General features: G+C 41.7%; 1 protein-coding gene across 2 annotated transcripts in view; it reads left to right on the forward strand.

The window, feature by feature from the left end:
* osbpl3b (oxysterol binding protein-like 3b) overlaps positions 1–21392 on the forward strand; it is a 30179-nt gene that overhangs the window by 1767 nt on the left and 7020 nt on the right. The window contains exons 2-13 of one of the 2 annotated variants that reach the window (XM_070967007.1): positions 10002–10152; positions 13567–13683; positions 14341–14394; positions 14771–14884; positions 15149–15313; positions 15692–15815; positions 17194–17297; positions 17606–17698; positions 17779–17938; positions 18721–18851; positions 19469–19570; positions 20826–20963. In XM_070967007.1, the coding sequence (XP_070823108.1) occupies positions 10057–10152; positions 13567–13683; positions 14341–14394; positions 14771–14884; positions 15149–15313; positions 15692–15815; positions 17194–17297; positions 17606–17698; positions 17779–17938; positions 18721–18851; positions 19469–19570; positions 20826–20963 (1398 nt within the window). In that variant the 5' untranslated portion in view covers positions 10002–10056. The remainder of the gene's footprint in view (positions 1–10001; positions 10153–13566; positions 13684–14340; positions 14395–14770; positions 14885–15148; positions 15314–15691; positions 15816–17193; positions 17298–17605; positions 17699–17778; positions 17939–18720; positions 18852–19468; positions 19571–20825; positions 20964–21392) is intronic. The other variant, XM_070967008.1, reaches the window with a different exon arrangement.

Genomic DNA, 21392 nt, shown 5'->3' on the forward strand with positions numbered 1-21392 from the left:
ACATCTCAGATGTAATTTGAAGATTTTCTTCCGCTCGGTAAAAATATGGTCAAAACTGTTTGTACAACTGGATAAAAAGAATGAAATAATATTCCAGTTTCACGTGTATCAGATGAATAAGATCACCAGTAACTATATTTCATTTCTGTCTGTCCAGTCAATGTGACCTGGATTATACAACTGTATGACACTGTCTTTCTAATGACAGGTTGACGCTCGTGTCTTCAGCCTCCTCCAGGCATCAGAGAGGCTGAAGGAAGCTCGAAGGCTGATTTCATAACTTCCTTACATACTGCCAGATATCAGCATGAAATCTTAACGAGGGCGGCTGGCAGATACTTTTAATTTAAAAACAATAGCTCTCTCCACGTGCTAAGACGTGTTCTCACTGACCTCCATACAGCCTTGGTCATTCTCTTAGTTTGTAGGGTTGAATTATTCAAAGTGTTCATCTTAAAGGATGGATGTTCTTAAATAATGTAGGACGTTGAGTCTGAAAATAATATTTCCAACTTAGCGTGAGTCATTTTTAAATTTGGACAAATGGTTAGTCAGTCATGGCTTGTAAATGTCATTTAAATCATTACCCATACATCCACTGACCTAATACCCATATACAGTAATAAAGAATATGATGTCTATCTCATTTTTAAAGACTGGAAGACTGGACTTCATTACTGGAAGCATTTTTTTTGGGGGGGGGGGGGGGGGGGGGATATGGTAAATCCCTATTGAAAGTGAAGGATTTTGGGCTCTAACCTGATAACACCTAATCAGCTGTCATCGCCAGCGGTCCCTCTCTGTTCAAATTCTGCCAGTGTGGAGCAGTTTTGTTTCCGTCTGCACAAGATCAGCTAAATTTCATCCCTGCTTGGTTTCACAACAGTGGCAGTATCGTATTTTTGAGCGAGTGGGAGCGAGTGTTACTTTGTAGTTTTGACAGTTTAATCCTGACTGATTAAAAAACTCAGCCGTGTGACTTTAATTAACATTGTGGAGAGTAAAATGCATGTCAGCACAGAAACTTCATGGGTCTTGGTCCTCAGGTCTCCTATCCACCCAACCACGACACCCCTGGTCAGCATGTATTTAGGATCAGATATTTTAGAGTCTGTACATTTGAGGCAGTGTGTGATAGATGCTTTTCAGTGCTCTCTTTGTGCCATCTTCTAGCATTTATAACCATACCAGAGGCATTGGCCCCCAGGGTGGCCGATTCATCAACGACTATTTCCTTGGAAGATTTGTACATTTGATGAAATCTGTTAACTTTGGTGATCCAGTAAATTTTCATATAGTGCCACAATTAGGTCAATTTTTAATTTTCCCAGTACTTTGGATTTTGACCAAATTAAAAAAAAAGTACTATCATTTCCATCAACCTCACCTGTACTACTTAGGGTGGCTAAATACGGGCTAAATTAAGATTATATTAGCTTGTTAGCATTGTCACTGTAAGCATGTTAGCATTCTGATTGATTGCCTGTAGGTACAGACTCACAGAGCTGCCAGCACAGCTGTAGACATTTAGTCTCGCTCCTATACAGTGACAGCCTTCATTATTTCTTTCCATCTGCATTAATTAAAATAACAATAAATCCTAAAGCATTGAAATGACAGTTTATTCACTTATTTCATCACACTGTCAGTCCAGTGTAGCTTTTGTTAAACTGATTCAGGTGTTGTTTGGATCATATTGAGAAAAGTTCACTGTGGGATTATGCATTTCTCCGCAGTGAATCAGGTAGGCTAAAGGCATTGAATTAGATCAATAAAACCTTGCAAATGCAAAAAGCAGACAAACTACAAAGATCTGTGGGTGAGATGTGCTCACGCCACCACTCTAACAACACTAGCTGCAAATATTGTCCTCCAAAACACGACTGCAGTCGAACTACGAAAACAAGCTTGTCAGGGATGAAACTTTAGTGCTGCTCTTTGTGAGCTCCCAACCCTTTTGTCTCTTCAAGGGAGCTACAGTTTGAGTCAGCGACTGGTGCTGTGACAGTCTATCTTCTATAGATTCATGCTGAAGGCTCATCCATACTCCAATCCTGTGAGTTACGAATGCTTTACTGAGGTGGCTGACAGAGTTCAGGCACGAGATAAATCTCTCAAGATGTGGTAACTCCTCTCAGTCAGACCGTTCATCTCCGTCCATAAATGGAAGGTAGTGGAAGACGATGCCGTGTCTAAATATATCTGCACTTGAAGGACTTTGAGATTGCTTGTGGCAGTGCAGATGTTCTTTCCAGTTTTCCTGATATCTTCTTTTTAGGCCTATTTCTTGTGGCCACATCAATCTTTATGAGGAAGGAGCAGCATCCTAACAATGACGTGGACCCTTCCAATGTCATCATCCTCTACTCTGGGTCGACACCTCTGAATTAATGTGAGTAAAGAGGTTGACATGCTGCTGCTGCATCCTAAACAGAGCAGTAGTTGTATCTTAAGCAATGTAGTCTTTATTTTGGGGGAAACAACAGCTGGATTGTAACGGTCATGCACGTTTCAACACGTGACACAGCAAAGTTCAGTGTGTTTCTTCTCTTTTCCCCACTCTTTTGTCGGTGAGTGTTGAGCTAAGCTTTGACTCCACTCTGTGCCCTAATGAGCTGGTGTTGAGTTATGAGGCTGTCAGGCTCCCCCACAATGTGAATATAACAAAGGAGAGGGCCTCTGCCACACTCAGAGCAGACAAGAGAAAGAAATAGAGACAGAGAGAGGGAGGAGAGGGAGAGTGATGAGGATGTGGTTGATTAACAGGATGTGGTGTGGTGTTTGTGAGAGAGCTTGTCGTGTGTCAGGCGGTATGTGAATGAAAAGATGTGTAGCAGGAAGTTAGCGAGAAGGGACTCTGTCCATGTTTCCCTTATTATTCCAATCATAACTAAGTGTTTTCTCTCAGGGTGAATATGATGAGTAGCTTCAAACTCTGTTTCATATTGCTAAAAATGCAAGATTGCAGATCGCGGAGAAAGACGTGCACGCTTTAAGCTCGGCATCCTGAGGCTGGTTTTTTGGAGGGGCTCCCTCTGGCCTCGGCAACCTTTCACCACGGCAGCTTAAGCAGATCAGGAGTTACCATCTGTGTGTCTCCGTCAGAGAAGGTGTGGCCAGACACACACACACACACACAGACACACACAGACGTGGGCTGGCAAACATAACCCCGCTTGATGAAGAGATGTACTAATGAATAATAGATCTCCTGTTGGGTTGAAGCCAGTTTTGTCTCTGTGTCAGTCCTCTGGCCTAATGGCTTGCTGGGTGCTGGTATGCTGACCCGTGATGTGGCTTGAAGAATATATTTTAAGAAAGAAGCTCTTCTAGATGCTGTGTTGGCCTGATTCTGCAGATATGTAAGAAGAGGGGTTTTTTTGTGCCCTACACCCAGTTACACTGCTCAGATATTTGTGGGAAAGGATACAGGAAAGAAGTCCAGGCTGGAGAGGGTGATTAATTACTCCACCTGATAAATTTGACGTGTTTCACAGAGGAAGAGCCAAAGAGTTTCAGGACTTACTCGTTCTACTTGCCATGAGAGCTAATCAGACTTAGATAAGAAACTGATTTAGACCAACAGCAGTGTGACTTCTGCTCTGACTGATTGCAGCCTGTTGAAGGACCTTATCTGAAGCTCTAATCACAGGAGTTTTGAGTGTCACAACCTAAGAAAGATTGCTTTCACATTTGAATTGCTCATCTTCCTCTTTCGTCCCCAGTCAGACACCAGCTATAATTGTGGATGGTGTTATCATCATGTCATGATGAGTTTGTAGACTGAATGAAGAGAGTGCTCAATCACCTGCTTGCCACTTGGATTCAGTAAATTAGACTGTGTATAACAATTTATTTTCACACTAGTGCTCTGTCAGTTGACAGTTTAAAGCACCTTTGAAACATTCCACATTTTAAAGCTATGGTTTGACATCCTTATTCTTGCAGAGAGTTAGATGAGAGGATTGATACCACTCTCATGTCTGCAGGATAAATATGAAGCTACAACCAGCAGCCTGTTAGCTTAGCTTAGCATGATGACTGGAAACAAGGAAGCAGCTGGCATGGCTCTGTCCAAAGGTAACAGAATCCGCCTACCATCACCTCTAAAGCTCACAAGTTAACGCGACGGATCTTTTGTGTGTGTTTATGTTTAATCTGAACAAAAACCAAAGTGTAGCTGGCTGTTTCCTCCTGTTTCTTTATGCTAAGCTAACTGGCTGCAGCTTCATATTCAATGGACAGATACTGTAGGAGAGTCAGGTCAATCTCCTCTTCTTACTCTCCGAAGAAAGCAAACAAGGGTATTTCCCAAAATCTCAAACTATTACCTAAAATGTTACACAAAATCTTTTGCATTGTATTGATTTGAATTTTCCCCGTCCATAAGGGACATAATTCAGCTTGTTATTACTGCTTTCAGAGTAAAGAAATCTAGAATGAGGCCACACTATTAGGAGGATATTGTTCTCTTCTGATTTCTGATCCCACCCTTCCTTTCGCTCCTTAGGCTTTGTCTTCCCCTTCCAAGAAAGAGTTCCACATTTCAATAATGAAATAACAAAGACTAAGTGACATCAACCCAGCAGGATAATGCACAGATGTAATAAGATTACTGTTATTAAAGTGGTAACTTTTAGATGCAGCAAATAAGAGCCCAGCGAGTCTCCAGTGGTGGGTAGCAGCTATCACAAAATGTTGTTAATGACTGTGTTGTTTCCAGAGCAAACATGAAGAGTAATTTGTGTGCTCATGATAAACCAACTTCTGATGAGTTTATCCAGCAGAGGAAAATTAAAGGCAATCAGAAATTAAGCCAAGGGGCTTCTGATTCGGGTTTATCCGCATGGATTGATGGCAGCATTAGGGGAAAGGCGGGTTTCCAGTTTCCAGCTTGCTTTGTCGCTAAAGAGCTTTGTATTGAGAGGAATGATCTGTCAGAGAATGCCCGGTGGACGGTGGAGATGAGGCGGTTACCACAACGGCGTGTTAGGTGTTTGGTGAACACAGAGGCCATTGGTTTTGTCAAGTTTAGGCTGATTGTTCCAGAGGTAAGAAGACCAGACGAGCTTATGCCTCTTGGAGCAATTTTAGATCTGTATCGATTGTGTATCAAAGCAGCCCGTCACACATAGAATTTATTTAGATTTAGTTCAAGCTGAAAAGCCATTTCTTTTAATCTCATGAGAAAAATCGATTTTTTTTTATTTATTTAGAATTTCCCCACAGCTCTGTTTACTTTATGCATAAACATTGGCTATTTTATAAACATAAGACTCATGTGGAGCTGCCTGCTTTTTGTGGCCTGGAATTGGAAAATGATTCAACTCTCACAGCTGGGTTTTGCATATGAAATGTTATTTCAGAGATTATATAAACCTCTGTTTTTAAAGGACAGCTGATCAGCTTGGTTAAAGTCAATATTCTAACTGCATTTTAAGATGACTCATTTTTCACCCGGGGCCATGCCGACCTCTCCAGCAGCTTCAGGCACATTTTCTCTCACTTGTCATTACTGAACTCTCGCTACTTTCACTTCATATTTCTGAGCGATCTGAATGTGTTTTAGAGTCTGATTCAATCCAACTTTTTGATTTACTGTGGCGCATGAGTGTGTGCTGTCATTTTTTCAAACATGACTCTATTTCCCAAGAAAGCTACACTGTCGGGGTTCATCCATGAGATGTTTACTCTGGTGAGTCACATCCTAATGATGCCTGAAAGCTTGATGGGCTTGTCAGCCCTTTGGCAGACTCTGGAGAAAGTGGAAGGACAGAGGAACATCTGCAGCATGGACTGCAGAATGTAATAGAGGGCTTTCAGCATCTGTCAATCTATTTAGCTCATCTTAAAAGGACATTAAGATAAGATAAGATAAGATAAGATAAGATAAGATAAGATAAGATAAGATAAGATAAGATAAGATATATCTATATCTATATCTATATCTATATCTATATCAATATAGATATAGATATAGGAGGGGGGGTTAGAGGCAGAACCATTTCTTTATAGCCGCAACACACTTGGGATGCATTTTTAGGGTGCACACATACCCACTCATCATCCCTGATGATACAGTGATAGAGAGTGAGCTGGTCCCATCTTGGCCTCTCCATTGACAATTGCCTGGACTGACTGACCGTGAGGTCAACACTGCCGTCCCCACAGCCTTACCAATGAATGTGTTTGCTGTTATTCTTTGATCTGCTGCTGGAGGCCACACCGTTTCCCCGGAGACGTTTAAAACAACACTATATAAACTTTTGCACTCCAGCAGTCAGATAGAGGATTTCCAACCTGCTAGAGATTCAACTTATTGAGAAAACCCAGTGTAAGTTTTAAGGTTCTGCAAGAAGCACATCTGTCTCATCTGAATGCCATGCTGGTTTTTCATTAAAGAACAGGTGCGGGTTCCACCCACCCACACTTTACTGGAGTACTTAAAAAGTGTCTGTCACCTCACCACACTGATCATTTGCACCAATCATTAGCCTCTTGTGAACGAAACACTTTGAAAAGAACATCTGCATGTAGATCTGCTCCTTTAACGAAGATATTACAGCATAAAGCATGGCCTTATACTTGGCAGCATTGATTTACATGAGTGTCTCTATCGCACTACAAATAGACCGAACTACAGTTAGCTCCCACTCAGACAAATTACAGCCTTATTGTAATAATGCAGCGAGTCTGAAGAGATGTATAATGATGCCCCATCTGTAAATATTTCTCTGTATACTTTGTAACTTTATCCAGTCCAGAAAACTGGTCATTATCATTGATCATCTCTTCGTATTATACTGTATTGTAACAAAACGTCTCATTTAAAAGATATCATGGCCACAGTTGAAATGAATAGTTAATGAGCAATTAAATCTTACTAAAATGTGTTGCAGCATTGACTCTCAAATAATATATAGTGACATGTTTTGAATTTTTAAGGTTTTCTGTATGTTATTTGATTTCAGTTGTTGTCCGCTTGGTGCACAAATTTCCTCAAAGTCATGGGAATCAATTAGACTTTTTCCTGTATGATTTTGTTTATATTGAGATGTTGCTGTGATGTGTATCGTTCTGTGGATTTTTGTGCGTACTGCCTGGTAGATATTAAATTTAATGGACTACATGAATCATTCCCTTTAAATGTCAGTGCTATCTTTATAACAAGAGACTCTTTTATTCAAATGCAGCGGTCAGCAGTTTGGGTGTAGCATAAGACAGTGTTGTTTTTAATTTAACAAGAAAAAGTGTCCGCTTCTATTAAATTAGCAGTCCTACTCCCAAAACCTTGCATTTGCTCGTGTGTATTTGTGCTCATCCATATGCACTGCATGTGTCCAGGTGTCTTTTTGTGTTCATACATGAAAGAGAGGCCATATTGATGACAGGAGAACTTCCCCTGCAGCCTCTGTTTACCTTTTGTCCTGAGGAGCTGTCAGTGTTCATGTGATCCCCTCTGGACAAACACACTCAGCACTCCCTGCCTGCCAGCATCCCCCATTTTACCAAGCTGTGGTCACAGGCATGACTGCACGACCCAAAAACACTTACAGTATGTCACACTAACACATTTTTCTCATGGTCTCGTATGTGCTTGCTTGTGTTTCTCAGTCTGTAAATGGCAGCAACCACTGTCAAGTGAACTAAAAAATCCATACTAACAGTAGCCCGTGCAGCACAGCTCCTCTGTAATCTAATAACACTTTTATTACAATCACTTACTGCATTTCTTCATCACCATCAAAGAGCGAGTGCTCCGCAGTGACAAAGGGTAATTACCGGAGCTGTGACGTCCAATGCCGCTGTCGCCCCCATGAAAGCCCGAGAAGTGGTGTTGCTGTATCAGATGAAAGGGTGCCCTGAAGGTGATAGTGGGACAGACCTGTGCATAGCTGGTGTGATCAGTGGAGAGTGGATAAATAAATTATAGGAAATGGAGAGAGATGGATACACAGATGCATGTAGACTGTAGACAGATGTAGATCGATCGATGGATTTAATGTCTCCTAAATCACAGTTGTCTGTAGACTGTCTGTTTCAGCCATAATTGACCTGATGAAATCCATGATGTGTGTGCTGCCACTTTGAACCATTGTCATGGCTGCGTTGTGGGCGTCATGCTCTATCAGTGTAAACCGCGGTCCTGTGGTCTGTGGACAGAGTGACGGTGTAGTCTTGGCCGAAGGACGGAGGTTTCAGATGACTACACTTTTGTCTTTCTAACACAAGCGGCTGAGGCTATTATGCAGCTTGCGGATGCAGAACAGGTAATGTGATTAACCTTGCTGCTGCTTCAAAGTGGTCAACACGTTGCAGCTCGAGATGGCAGGAGAAACAGTTTCAATAGTTTTCACAGGTGGAGAGACAATAGTTGAGAAAGGAATAAACTCTTAACCAAAGGTTTCACTGACTAGATTTTCCCAGAGCTTACGTCCAAATTTTAGAGCTGGAGTTTGCTTATTTCTCATGTTAAAAGATGCTTCAACATTGAACCACATTGTGACAAAAAAATATGTATTTTTATTAATTAATTCTGCGTTGCGGTAACACTCTGTTCACTGTATTTAACTAAAACAATCAGTTAATCAATCAGAAGAATTACAGGAAATGAATCAACAATCCAACTGATAATTGATTTCTAATTAAATTGCTGGTTTTGATTACCTCCAGAATGAGTAATAATAGATATATTCATAAAAGAATTCAACACTCATCATTTACAAAACTAAGTGTTACTTGCAGTCCTACATGGGACGTTACATTTGTCATATCATGATATTATATCATGATACGTTATTCATATTGGAAAAATGCATATTTCCTAATGAATACTTGACTGTGATTAAAAAAAAAAAAATTCAAGATCAAAATATGGTCATGTCTTCATCAGTCTCACAGATGGGCATTTAATACAGTGATGAACTCAGACTCAGTGGTCTAAGAAGTCAGCGCTGCTATGCATCCTCAGTAAAGCTAAACTAATGACCTGCTGCTTCTTCCCGTGTGGATCAACACGATTTATATGAACTCATCACGCCAGCTTTCCACACGATGACAAACTGCCACTCACAGTAGCACATTAGCAAAATGTGGTTGTGTGTGCTAACATGGCAGACCAGGCGCATTATGTTAATTAGTCTGTGTGAAGTGTGGCAGTTCACTCAACGTTGCCGTTTCCTAAAGAGGCCCCGTTATTTTCACACTCGTTTGAAGTGATGAAATTTAATTTGAGAAAGAGCTGAGATTGAGTGAGTAGGTTCATAAACAAGGAAATCAGTGGTGGAAAGTTCTTTTGCACGGCTTTGAGGAGCTTGTTCTTTATTGAATATACCCAATATTTGGTACTTTGTGCTTCCTCTTCTTCTTCACTACATTTCAGAGGGAAATATTGTGAAAAAAGTTTGGTGAGAACTTCAAGGGCTTGTTTTTTCCAACCAATAATCACAAGTATTTGGCTTGAGGAGTAATTGCCTGCCAATCAGCTTCTTGATTAGGCTCTATGAAACAATTTAACGCCGTAAAATAGGCCTTTTTGCGTCAGAAGTATGGCTACATTTTATACCCAAGTATATTTGCACTTTTGTATAAAAGTACTTATACACTGCATTATTGCTACTTCCACTGTTCTGACCTGCTGTACATGCGAACATCTAGTGGGTATTTTAGATTCGTGTGGTTCTTAAACGCTGACAATCCATCACTTCTGTAAGAGCAATATATGAATTATTTAAACCTGCGATCTCTTCACTCGCAGACAAATTTATGTCCTCCTGTCTTGCTTGTCAATTTCGTTCACTGATGTTGAGAACTCTTCCCTGTGCTGCTTTTCTCATTACATCCCATATTGTGCTACGTGAAGACGGAAAAACTGATCACTCTAAATAACCTAATGCATTTTTCAGTGGCACCGGACTAAAAGGCTTTTACAGGCCTCTTAAAGCCTTCTTTCCCTCCACCCTCTATGCCCCTGACCCCATCTCCACCCCTTCTTTTCTTAGCAGAGGAATGGTCCCGATACTCCAGCCATAGCTGCACTGGCCCGTTTGCCGCGAGATGGGCTCAGAGGAGCGCAGTTCAGCCATGTCACAGAAGATATCCTCCCTGTCACGCAGCAACAGCAGCTCATCGTCCAAACACGACAGCCGACAGGTAACACGTGACAAACAAGTCTTTGAAGTCACATTACACTTACAGAGGATTACAGATTGAGCTATTAGCTTTTCCACATTCTTCTGTTCTGATTCTACAGTTTGTGCATTGCAAATAAAACTGCCAGTCCTCAGGAGGATTGTGCCATGGGAGGAGACTGACCTGACAGTAAATGCCCTAACCACATAGACGTTTGCTAATAGATCCTGCGGTTTTCTCAGATGTTCTAGGAAGGCTCCATTTGACTCTTCATAAATGCAAGCCAGAGGAGACAGTCTCATCTTAGCCTCTGCATTTTATATCTAAATGCTGCCAACACGAGAAAGGCATTTTCTGTTAGAGAGTTTCCGTCACTGCCTCAGTCTCAGACCTCAGCATTTTCTGTGGGATGTGGGATATGTGGGAACATGCGAGCTCTGAATTACTAAAACACAATTTTGGAACAATTCCCTTGAGGGTAGTTCTTTCTCACATGAATTGAGTGAAGATATTAGCAACATGAACACACTGTTGTTGCATATGTCTTTAGCACTTATTAATTTTTCATTCAACAGCTTTTCTGTTTGGAAATTAAAGTAATAAAGTTTATCTCTAGTCCTGCCCAAAGGACGCACAGACAATAGAGGTCCTTCATGTTAGAGTAACCACAAATACAAGGACTGAAAAAATGTTTTCATTAGCGAAGAAGCTCTGAACATCCAAACGAATGAATATTCTACTCTATTCTCTTAAGCCTCAACATGCCTAGACTGGAGTTTTGGGTCACCCACAAAAACAATGTATTAACATTTCCTCAATTTAATTCACTTTCTTTCCAAAAGCCAGGAAACAATTAGCTTGCTTAGCTTATCATGAAGACTGAAAACAGGGGGAAACAGCTAGCCTGGCTTTCTCTGTAATTAACAAAATATGTCTAGCAGCACCTCTAAAATTGCTTGTGTAATCTCTACCTAAACATAGTGTGAAAGCGACACATTGTGGTTTTATAGGGAATGAGAAAGACGGCGTATTCTTGCATGACTCCATTTTTGGAGGATAGTATATCAGCTGTCATTATTTGTAACTGTCATCTGCCATCTGTCATTCGTTCATCATCAAATTATATTAAATATGAACTGACCAAATGGAGAAAAGCTCCAGAGGGAAAGGAGTGATACCTCCAGGGCTGGAAAATTCAGCTAACGTTAAGTGCCAAAAACTGCAGTTCCTTGAATGGCCACTTGTGGCTGGCTCCAAAAGTGAGTCAAATCCCATAGACCTCCATATTAAAATGCCCAACTTTGCAGCAGATGTAAAGATATTTACAGCTTGGTACAACAAACAGTTTTGGAGCTAAATTCCTTATTCGTGACAACTGTACAGGGGATGGGTTTTTTTTTTTATAACTCAGTCATTCATATAAAGACCAAATGTTACACATAATTACAGGCATGGTTGCTTTGAGTGACAGCTAGCTGCAGGGCTCAGCGACCAGGTTTAATTCGGCTCGCCTCAGCTCCACCCATGCTCCTCCCATTTTTTGATTAGTTGGAAGTTTTGCACTCACATCACCTCATCGTGATCAGATTGGTTGTTTTTGTTATATAGCAGTTTTCTCCACTTCCAGTCTTTATGCTAAGCTAAGCTAACCCTCTGCTGGCAGAAGTTTCATATTCATAGTATACTGTTGATGTGAGAGTGGCTTCAGTCTTCTCATGTAAGTCTTGGCAAGCAAATGAGTGCCTTTCCCAAAAATGTTGAGCTATTTTATTTCATATTTAGACGTTTTTGAATTTTTAAACCTGGTTAGTAAGACTCTAGATGTTGTTTCAGATGATTGTTGGTTCATGTTGTGGCTGTGGAAGGACACAGTTCATTCTTGATACGAACGCTGCAGCGGGATGTACACTATGTTGGACAACTTTGGAAACATAGCCCACTTTTTGCAACGTTTCTTCTGTTGAGAGCTGTCCCTGTAAGCATACATGGCTTCTTGGCTGTTATGTCACTGCTTTCTCTCTGAAAGTGTCTTGTGACCTTGAAGAAAAGTGCTCGGGCAGTGTGTGACAGTGACTCACTGTGTGACTGTGTCAGAGAGAGCTGTGACGAGCGCTCAGCGAGCGTGAAAGAACGACCCACAGCCCCGCCCTCTCCATCCCCCCCCCCCCCCCCCCAGAAATGAGGGTTTATTTTAGACGGCCTCACCTCCAGCAATCTGCTTCTCTGACTGATACAGTTTGTTTAGCCAGAACCGTTATATACTGGAACAGTCAGAGACACACTGAGATAACAAACACAGAGTCACCTCAAACCACTGCCAAGAACCCAAAGGCCCTCTGGATCACTGTGATGTGAATGTCATTTGAGTTTTTGTCACTCTTGGGTAAATTTAAGAACTTTCAGGTATAATACTAAAGTACTGCATTACCAGCATAATAAATTTTAACAAGTGTCTGCACCTTTATGGTTCTTTTCATTAACATCAGTTAATCAGCTGATTATTTTTCCTGTAAGTGATTAATTCTTTCGTCTATAATGTGTCAGAGAATAGTGGAAAATGTCCATCATGCTCTTTACAAGCCCGAGGTGATGTCCTCTGTTCGCTTATTTTGTGCGTTCAATACTACCCACCTATATTCCATTTAAAATGATAGAAGACAGAGAAAAGCAGCAAAGTTACGTTTAGCGTGGAGACTCACTGGAGACAGATTTTTTGAAGAATAGTCAATGGTGCTTCCTGGTGATCTGGTGGTTAAAAAGCTGGACTTCCTGTGTGCTGCTGCTCCTTTTCTAATGATTGTGAATGGGAAAAAGTCTCTCTTGCCAGTGTGCACCACCTGATAGTACAGTGTTGAGAGTGGCCACTATTCCAAAATCACCTCACAGCCCAGTTGACTAATTGATTTATTGACTAATTGTTTCATCACTAATCACTAAAAGTGATATAAACAACACACAATGCCATATTCTCTGTGTCCATTAAGATATTACGAAACCCTCTGTTTATAGTGTTTATGCTGCCTTCCTGGAATCTCACTGCTGAAGTACATAACGGAGCTATCAGGATTAGTTTATGATGAAATATCATCTTAATCTCTGTATTTGCAGGGGATTTGGATTTAATCTCTGTCAGGAAATGATTATTGTGAAGAGTGAGATTAGACAGGTAAGCTAATTTTGCAAATGGGACCATGAGGTGAAAGTAGTCTGTCAATCCCCACGCTGGATCCTACCCTCACAGGGCCTTTCCCCTGTGCAGTGAAACTCTCGTCTCCTGCCCCCACAGCCTCCCACTGTTTAACCACATTGAAAGAGAGGTTGAAACTTGACTCGACTACGTTGTGTGCATGATTTGTTTGTATGTTACCAAACTTCCCAACACATTTGAGCGTCTGCTAACGTCTCAGAGCTCTCACAAACCATCTCTGCCCACAGGACAGCTGGGAAATAGTGGAGGGCCTGCGTGGAGGCTTCAGTAATGTCCTTGAGCCCCAGAAACAGGAGGGGTACATGCTTAAGAGGAGAAAGTGGCCCTTGAAGGGTTGGCATAAGGTAAAATCCAACACGTGCGACATCCTTAAATGACCTATGTTGCCTTACCAGTCTCTCAGAATGATTGATTTCATGACGTATTTTTAGATGTACTTGACAACTGAACGTCATTTCCATTTCCTGGTTTTACCCTGCGCTCTAAATCTGCTGACATGACTCATTTGTGTTTTAAACTAATTGAATGAGCTTATTTGGTAGATGATTTCACCCACAGAGGAGTCACATGTGACCTGGGTCAGTCTCTGTTCATGCTCTGTCTAAAAGCTTTCACTGGGATGATGCTGCCTAGATATCTTGGTGCTCCTTCTCAGATGCATTAGCTGATGGTCTGTTGGTTAATAGAGCTGTATACACTTAGTATTGACTTACAGTCAGAGCTTTTCAGGTCTTTCTGGTGATGTACAGTAAGAGCACCAAGAATCACATTTAGGAAGACAGTGGAGGAGAAAGACTGCAATAGAGTGAGAGGAAGAGTAATAGAGGCAGACAAGAGACTGAGATGACAAACATCTCACTGCAGAGACATTAACATCATACATTAACAAGAGGCTGTCATGATCGCGGCGTCATAACTGTGACTTCAGACTTGCTGTCAGGCATGTTGCATATCATCCCAAGTGCATCTCCTTCGCTCACTGTCCTCCCTTCTCCCTGCAGAGATACTTTTTCCTGGACAAGGGCATCCTGAAGTATGGCAAGTGCAGTGCTGATGTGAGTACAAAAGCCTGCGGGCTGCATACTATGTGGTCTTGTCAGTTAAAGAGGATTACAAAGGGCATTTTTGTAATGTTCTTGTTGTACCGCTGGCTGTCTTACCCAGAATTATCTATCTTTGCCTGTAGTCACAAAAGGTCCTCATCCTCTTTCAGTCTCATTATCAATCACACAGTGCATTTTACCTGCCAATCTCAAATTATTATGAATCAGCCATGCGGAGGCTGTATTTACCCAGGAAGGCTGAGTCAACAAAATGATTATTATTGCAGTTATAACCACAAAATAATGCTTTTTAAAACTGAACAGTGTTCTGTTGCATCTGTCTTATCTCCAGTCTAACATGCTCATAACATTGTGTGTTGACTTGCAGATTGAGAAAGGGAAGCTACATGGCTGTATTGACGTGGGACTCTCTGTTATGGCCATTAAGAAGAAAGCCAAGTGCATCGATCTTGATGCTGAGGAAAACATCTATCACCTGAAGGTAAAGCACAAGGCTAGTGAAGAAAGACATCCCCAACAGATTTACAGGAAGTGAGGTAAAACTTGGATTACTCAGATTATCCCTTCTCACATACCCACCTAAAATGACTTTGAAGTGACCTCATGCCTTTATATGATCATTGTATCATGTGTGTACAGTGTGCGGGTGAGGGAGAATTACGGTACCTGTGTGTGTTTTTCCACTTTCACGCCTCCACCTTACTTGTCCTTGTGCTGCTTTCTGACTGCAGTATCTCCTCTGCAGATTAAATCACAGGAGCTGTTTGATGAATGGGTGTCCAAGCTGCGTCACCATCGGCTCTATCGGCAAAATGAGATTGCCATGTACCCTAACGAGAAGTCCTTCCACTATCCCCACTACCCCTCCCCCAACTCCCCAGGCATGGCTGAGAGCGCCTCTATCAGAAAGGTATACCTGTGCACTATAAAGCACACTGTCAATGAAAAGTATGTGGTTTGTTTAAAGGTCCCATATTATGCTCATTTTCAGGGTCACACTTTTATTTTGGGTGTTTTTAGCATTTTACATGCTTTAACCTTAAAATAAATACATATTTTTCTCATACTGTCCATTGCTGCAGCACCTCCATTCACCCTTTGTTTGAAACAGTGCCTGTCTCTTTATGCTTTCATCCCTACTCATGAAATGCCTTCTGTTGTGTTTCTGCTCATGAATATCATTATTTTATCTGCAATATTTTCTGAAGTCAAAGTCTCCCTCATGAACAAATGTATTAAGAAAGCAGATTGTTATTGGACTGAACTTTGTGTCTGTTTGCTATTGCAGTGCATGTCTTTACGAAGGCAGTCCACAGTGCATTCTGCAGCTGCCTTCCCTTTAAACTGCAACAGCCAGGCCAAAGTAGCAGCTTGGCTCCAGTCATCTGACGACATGGATAAGTGCTCCAAAGGTGAGACAGCACAGCTGCATTTCTTGACACTCAGTAGTACCTGATGCACTTCTTTTGTTGATTTTATGCCATATGTGACTCCCCTCCTGTCCCTTGGTTTCTAAACAAGATGATACCATGTTAGATTTGGTTGGCAGCTACTTAAGAACCATTGGTTAAATTTTGATTGGATCTGGGGTTTCCATCATGAGATATTTTGTACTTTTATTGAAGGTAAGATGCATTCTTGCGCTGGTGGACAAATAAGATTTCAGTGACCTTTTCCCCAACATCCTATTGCCCTAGGAATTTTTTTTATCCAGAAAACTTTTAATGGCCCGCTAAAGGCATCAGCAATTTAGGTATCCTTTTCACCCCTGATCTCCTTCCGTAAAAATGGTTTTAACAGGCTCAAGGCAGATATTGACAGATTTACCTTTCTGTCTGGGAAGGTGAATATTATCAAAATGATTAGTGTCCCTAAATTTTACTACCTGCTTCAAGCTCTCCTATTAGATATCCCACAGAGACATATCAAACAGTTTGATGTGCTATGCAAGAAATTTTTATGGGGAAACTGCCGCCCAAGGCTTAACTTAAAGAAGCTGCAGAGGCCAGTTGATAGAGGGGACATAAAGGACATGTATGATGAGTCTGTATTTAAATCTTTCTCTGTGTTAAAGGTGCAATATGGCATTCCTCTGAAGCAAATCTGGAGATACGTCCAAATTTGACATTAGTCTTCTATTTAACCAAACTGTCAAAGTAGCTCTATCAATAGATGTGCCTTCCACAGTGCCCAGTGTGTAAGAAAACGTGATGAAGTGCCCTTTAAGGGGCCCCTTCAGTGAAGAAAATAACATACAAATCCACATAGGCTGATGTACGTGCTAGAAAATGAGTTGCCTGTTACATTCCTCTAAATCTTTAAGTAGTTCTCCGCGTGTTTTTACTGCAGAGATGTAGTAGTTATACTTTAAATCTGATTCACATAATGAAACAGTTTTATTAACCAGGGTTTGTGACTGTTTGTTTGTGTCTGCTGCTTCTCGTTAAATTTTCATTGTGATGCCTAAACATGCTGTATCTGCTCACACTGCTTCCTCCTCTGAAACATTGCTCAAGCCAAGGCTTTGGAGGGAAAGGGTCTATATGAACTATATAAACCTGTTAAACTGAGCCGCTTCATCCTTTCTCCCTTCAATGGCACAACTTGATACAGTTTCCTCTTTGACTTGCCTTCTCCTCTTTCTAGTGGACTGTTGGGAGTTGTTCTGGTTGTGTGAAGTCCAGTGTGAATACCAGTACATGCAAATGTCTATTTATGTTTCTATTTATTTGACTTTTCCCCGACATCTTGACATTCTGCCATTGTTGATCTGTTTCCTACCCTCCACAGATTTGTCAGTCTGTGAGGCCTACCTGCTGGAGCTCAACCACCTGCTTCAGAGTATGGAAGTGCTCCACCGTACCTATTCAGCTCCGTCAATCCAAGCACTGCAGGTCAGCACGTTATTTCTGATCCCTTTCACCTTAATATGCAGAGCAGGTTTGTTGCTTCAGTCTGACAAACTGTGTAGGAAATGAATAATCTATTCACATCCAAAATACTAGATGACTCAAAATTTTATGCTCAGTAACTTGTGTCCCTTCATCTTTTATCATTTCTTTCCACCAATATTTTCTTTGTTGCCCTCAAGTCATGTGCTGCTAAATATAGAATACATTGCATCCTCACCGCCACTGCTGAAAAACATGTCCTTTGAAAAGAAAGAAAAACTATTCTCTGTCTTGACTTCTACGTTCACAAGGCGTCTACATTTGACAGTCCCAAGAAGGAAAAGAGACTTCCAAGGAAATGGCGCACTAAAAACTACAACAAAGATGTCAAAACAACTCTGCAGGTAATCAATGTGACAATACAGTCTGAACATCTTTTTTAGTACGAGCCGCTCCAAGCTCAACTCCACCTGCTTTTCTGTAGGTACCCAGCTGCATCTCCTCCAGGTCTATCCGCCTCCACGCCTCTAACCCCAACCTCTCCACCGCTGCGCTCGGCAATGACAAGGTCGACCCTGAATCCCTGGAATCCCCCTTTGACGTGGCCAAGCTGCAGGAGGACTTCTGCCGGGTTGCCACTAACTGTGAGTAGAACACTCACTCGATAAATGTGAGTAACACATTCAGGATTTTAAGGATATGCTTTTGTAGAGTCGGAGAAACTTCACAAGTGCACTTTTGTCAGATGGCTCTGTTACTGCTAATGAATCTGTCTGCCTGCTGTCTTATTTGCAAGTAAGATGCGACTGGCATGGTGCTCTCATTGAGGTGACGATGATGCAGCCATAGCAGCTGTTAATTACTGATAAACTGTTTGTCTCAGTTTTCATTCATTAGGATTCTGATGATGTGCCCTAAGTGAAGAGTTCACATTTTCTAAACCATAAAATGGGTGTGTTAATTCATTTTCTGCCACTCCTCATTGTAGTGCATATTCAGGTACCTGATGCTTGAAATGGCATAATAAGCGTGATTTGTGATTTCATAATGGCATCACAGGTTCCACTTTTTCTGTAAAATGAGTTTAAAGTTGCTCTGGGGAACAGCTGTCGACTCTGCTGGCATGAAGATTTATGTACCCTCAAAGTGATGGAGTTAAGGATGTGCAATGGGCTTAATCTAACACGTTGATATTAATATTGTCAACGCCTTCAATAATGTAGCGTCCAAGGCACCAATTGTGACATGCGGCTTTCGTGCATGTGGGCTTGCTGAGCGATCAGAGATAATCAAATTTTCACACTTGTTCCATTTTATTAGCCGCGTGGCTGTGACTGGATCCACTGTGACTGGGTCTGCATCGCTCTGAAATTAATACAAATTGGTTTACAGTCAAAGTTCTCCTCTCTTTCTCTTGCCGCCACAGTGCATACGACCATGAAGTCAGCCCTGAGTTCACTAACATCTGAAAAGGAGAGATTAAAACAATGTCTGGACCACGAAACGTGTCCCCCTACCTCACCACAGGTTGTTGGTTTGAAGAACGCACTGGCAACGGTACGTGAAACAGCACACACTCGCACACAGACATGTCATCAGCCAGTAGAGACAGGTTAGGTATTCCACTTTCTGTTAGACTTTTACACTCCTCTCAGGTGTCAGGTCCTCCCACATCACTTGTCAGGCATGACACATTGACGAGCCTCTTGGAGGGATTACTAGCTGCTGGTGTGATGTCTGCCCACCTGAACCGCGTTCAACAGTCATGTTTCCTGTGGCTGCTGCCTCCTACCCAGAGGCCTTTTCTATTTTCTGCCTTCCAGTCACAGGCTTTCATTGTCATGCTGACTTCTTTCGCCACATTAGACCTTCTGTGCTCTGCACGCCAACACGTTTCTTTGACTTTAAATACCCTGCTGGGTGTTAGCTTTTCTTCTTGGTTACTCAGCTTCTACCTACTCTCCCTCACATAGAGTCAGTAATGTGTGAGTAATATAGTTTAGACTCATGGATTCCTGTCTGATGTCTGCAGATAACACGTAATCAAGGTAAATTGCATGTTTACTGTCTGATTTTGATCCTTTAAGAGATGGGAATTAGAGCTGGAGTTCAGTTCAAGGCTTTATTGTTTGCATCTGTGCTATAAACGATGTTTACGCTGGTTATTTTTCCAGGCTTTAGCCCAGAACTCTGAGCTGAGAGAGCGTCTGTGTAAGATTCACGCCGAGTCCCACATCGTAGAGCCCACACTATTAAATCTCACTGCCCCTGCGCAGGTGGGTGCGGGAATGCAGTGACTCTACTCCCCCCCCCCCCCACCATCATGATGATTATTATCTCTCTTTTTATTTTCATCCCACCCAGCCCTGAATTTGCCACAGCATGAATGAGCTGTCCTTTCCTTCCCATCCAGATTCAACAAACGCTGCTCTGCTCTCACCCCCTCACTTTGTTTTATAATGACAATGCCTGTAAAACCATGAACATAGCTTTCTTCACAGCGCGCTTTTGCAGCGTTGCCCCCTCAAATAAGTCTAGTTCCCATTATTTGCTATAAGAAAGTGCTTCCTCTCAGTCCTGTGGTTGTGTACACGCATGTCTAGCTGTCACATGGCTCTGGGGAAGAGTTCTAATTACCTGCCACATTATAGTCTCCTAAAGGAAGCTCTTTGCTCACGTAATCAGATTTGCTGACCAGAGAGTGTGAGCTGATCTGCTTAATCGCGTCCCTGGAAATCTGTTGAACACACAGTGCAAAACTAATGCGCCTCCTCTGGGATTATCTCCAGGCTAATTAATCAGCTTCAACAGCAACAAAGGATGGAGGGGCGTGCTCGCTTCCATGTGTGGTTCTGTGGAAAATACTGCATGTTTGCAGTTGGCTGTGGTTGTTTTCAGAAAAAGTGTGAATGCTCTGAGTCCATTTCAAATGTGCATCTTGTTTTGTGTCAGCTTGTCAGACAGTTTCCAGTATTGCACAAGTGTGGGTGTGCACACTTGTTGCACACTTCTGACTGGCTCTTCATAATTAATACAGAAATATATTGTGATACAGTCTCTAGAAATACGTACAATATGTTCTCATTATATTGTGAAATTAGTCTATACCCGTAGCAGAATCCTTCTTCAAAGGTTCATGTGTTGATTGAATTTAAATGTTTTTTAGAAGTTCATCATTTGGCCAGTTTATGGTTGTTAAAAACTCAAATGATGGCACATATGAATCTGTTGCTGTTTTAAAAAGACTCTCTATGCACTGTGTATGATGGTACTACAGGACTCATGTCTCCTTTTTGAACATTTTTTCCATTATTTCTTCATTAACACTCATATTGTAACTGTACTGTATTATGGATGGCTGTATTTCAATGTATTGCGCATCACCTTTTTGTATGTTGTGATGAGTCTTGTTGTCCACAAATTGTGATCGTGTTGTATTCTGAATCACCCTGTGATTGCCGCCCCTCCTGCCTATGATGATGTTGCCCTTTTGCTGTTCTTAACTATAGCTGTGAACACTGTGTCTCCTAGAAACAGGCCTCTGTTGATGAATCCCGGCCCCTCGTACACCAAGTGTCCAATGAGAGCAGAGCTTCAATCACAGAGTCTTTGTCTGAGTTCTTTGATGCGCAGGAAGTGCTGTTGTCTGCTAGTTCCTCTGAAAACGAGGTGAGTGTGAGAGGTAAACTGTTACCACCAGGCAAGGGCGCAAACTTTAAACATTGACATTTAGGGATAAAGGAATAATCATTACTGCTAAAATGAAAACCTTAATGCCAGCTCTGCTGCAACTATTGTCCGATGAGTAGTGTTCACTCAATATCAGCTTAAAGTCTTAAAGCCAAGTTTTTATTAAGTGTGTCATAAAACAAGTCTGCCCTCTCCTCTTCCTCCACTGTTCATGTCGCATGCCCGATCAGATAGCAGCTGGAGCGGAAGCAACGTGAAAATGAAAGTTAATTACTTTAATCTAAAAATACAGCAAGCCCAAGTGCAAATTTGCCACCACGTCCTAAGAGACCATTCATCTCCAGCTCATTCGATCTTCTGCTGACGTGACAGGATGTTGAACGAGACCTGCCCAGTCCAATTCTGCAG

This window comes from Chaetodon trifascialis, chromosome 7 (genome assembly GCF_039877785.1).
Source record: "Chaetodon trifascialis isolate fChaTrf1 chromosome 7, fChaTrf1.hap1, whole genome shotgun sequence".
NCBI lineage: Eukaryota > Metazoa > Chordata > Actinopteri > Chaetodontiformes > Chaetodontidae > Chaetodon > Chaetodon trifascialis.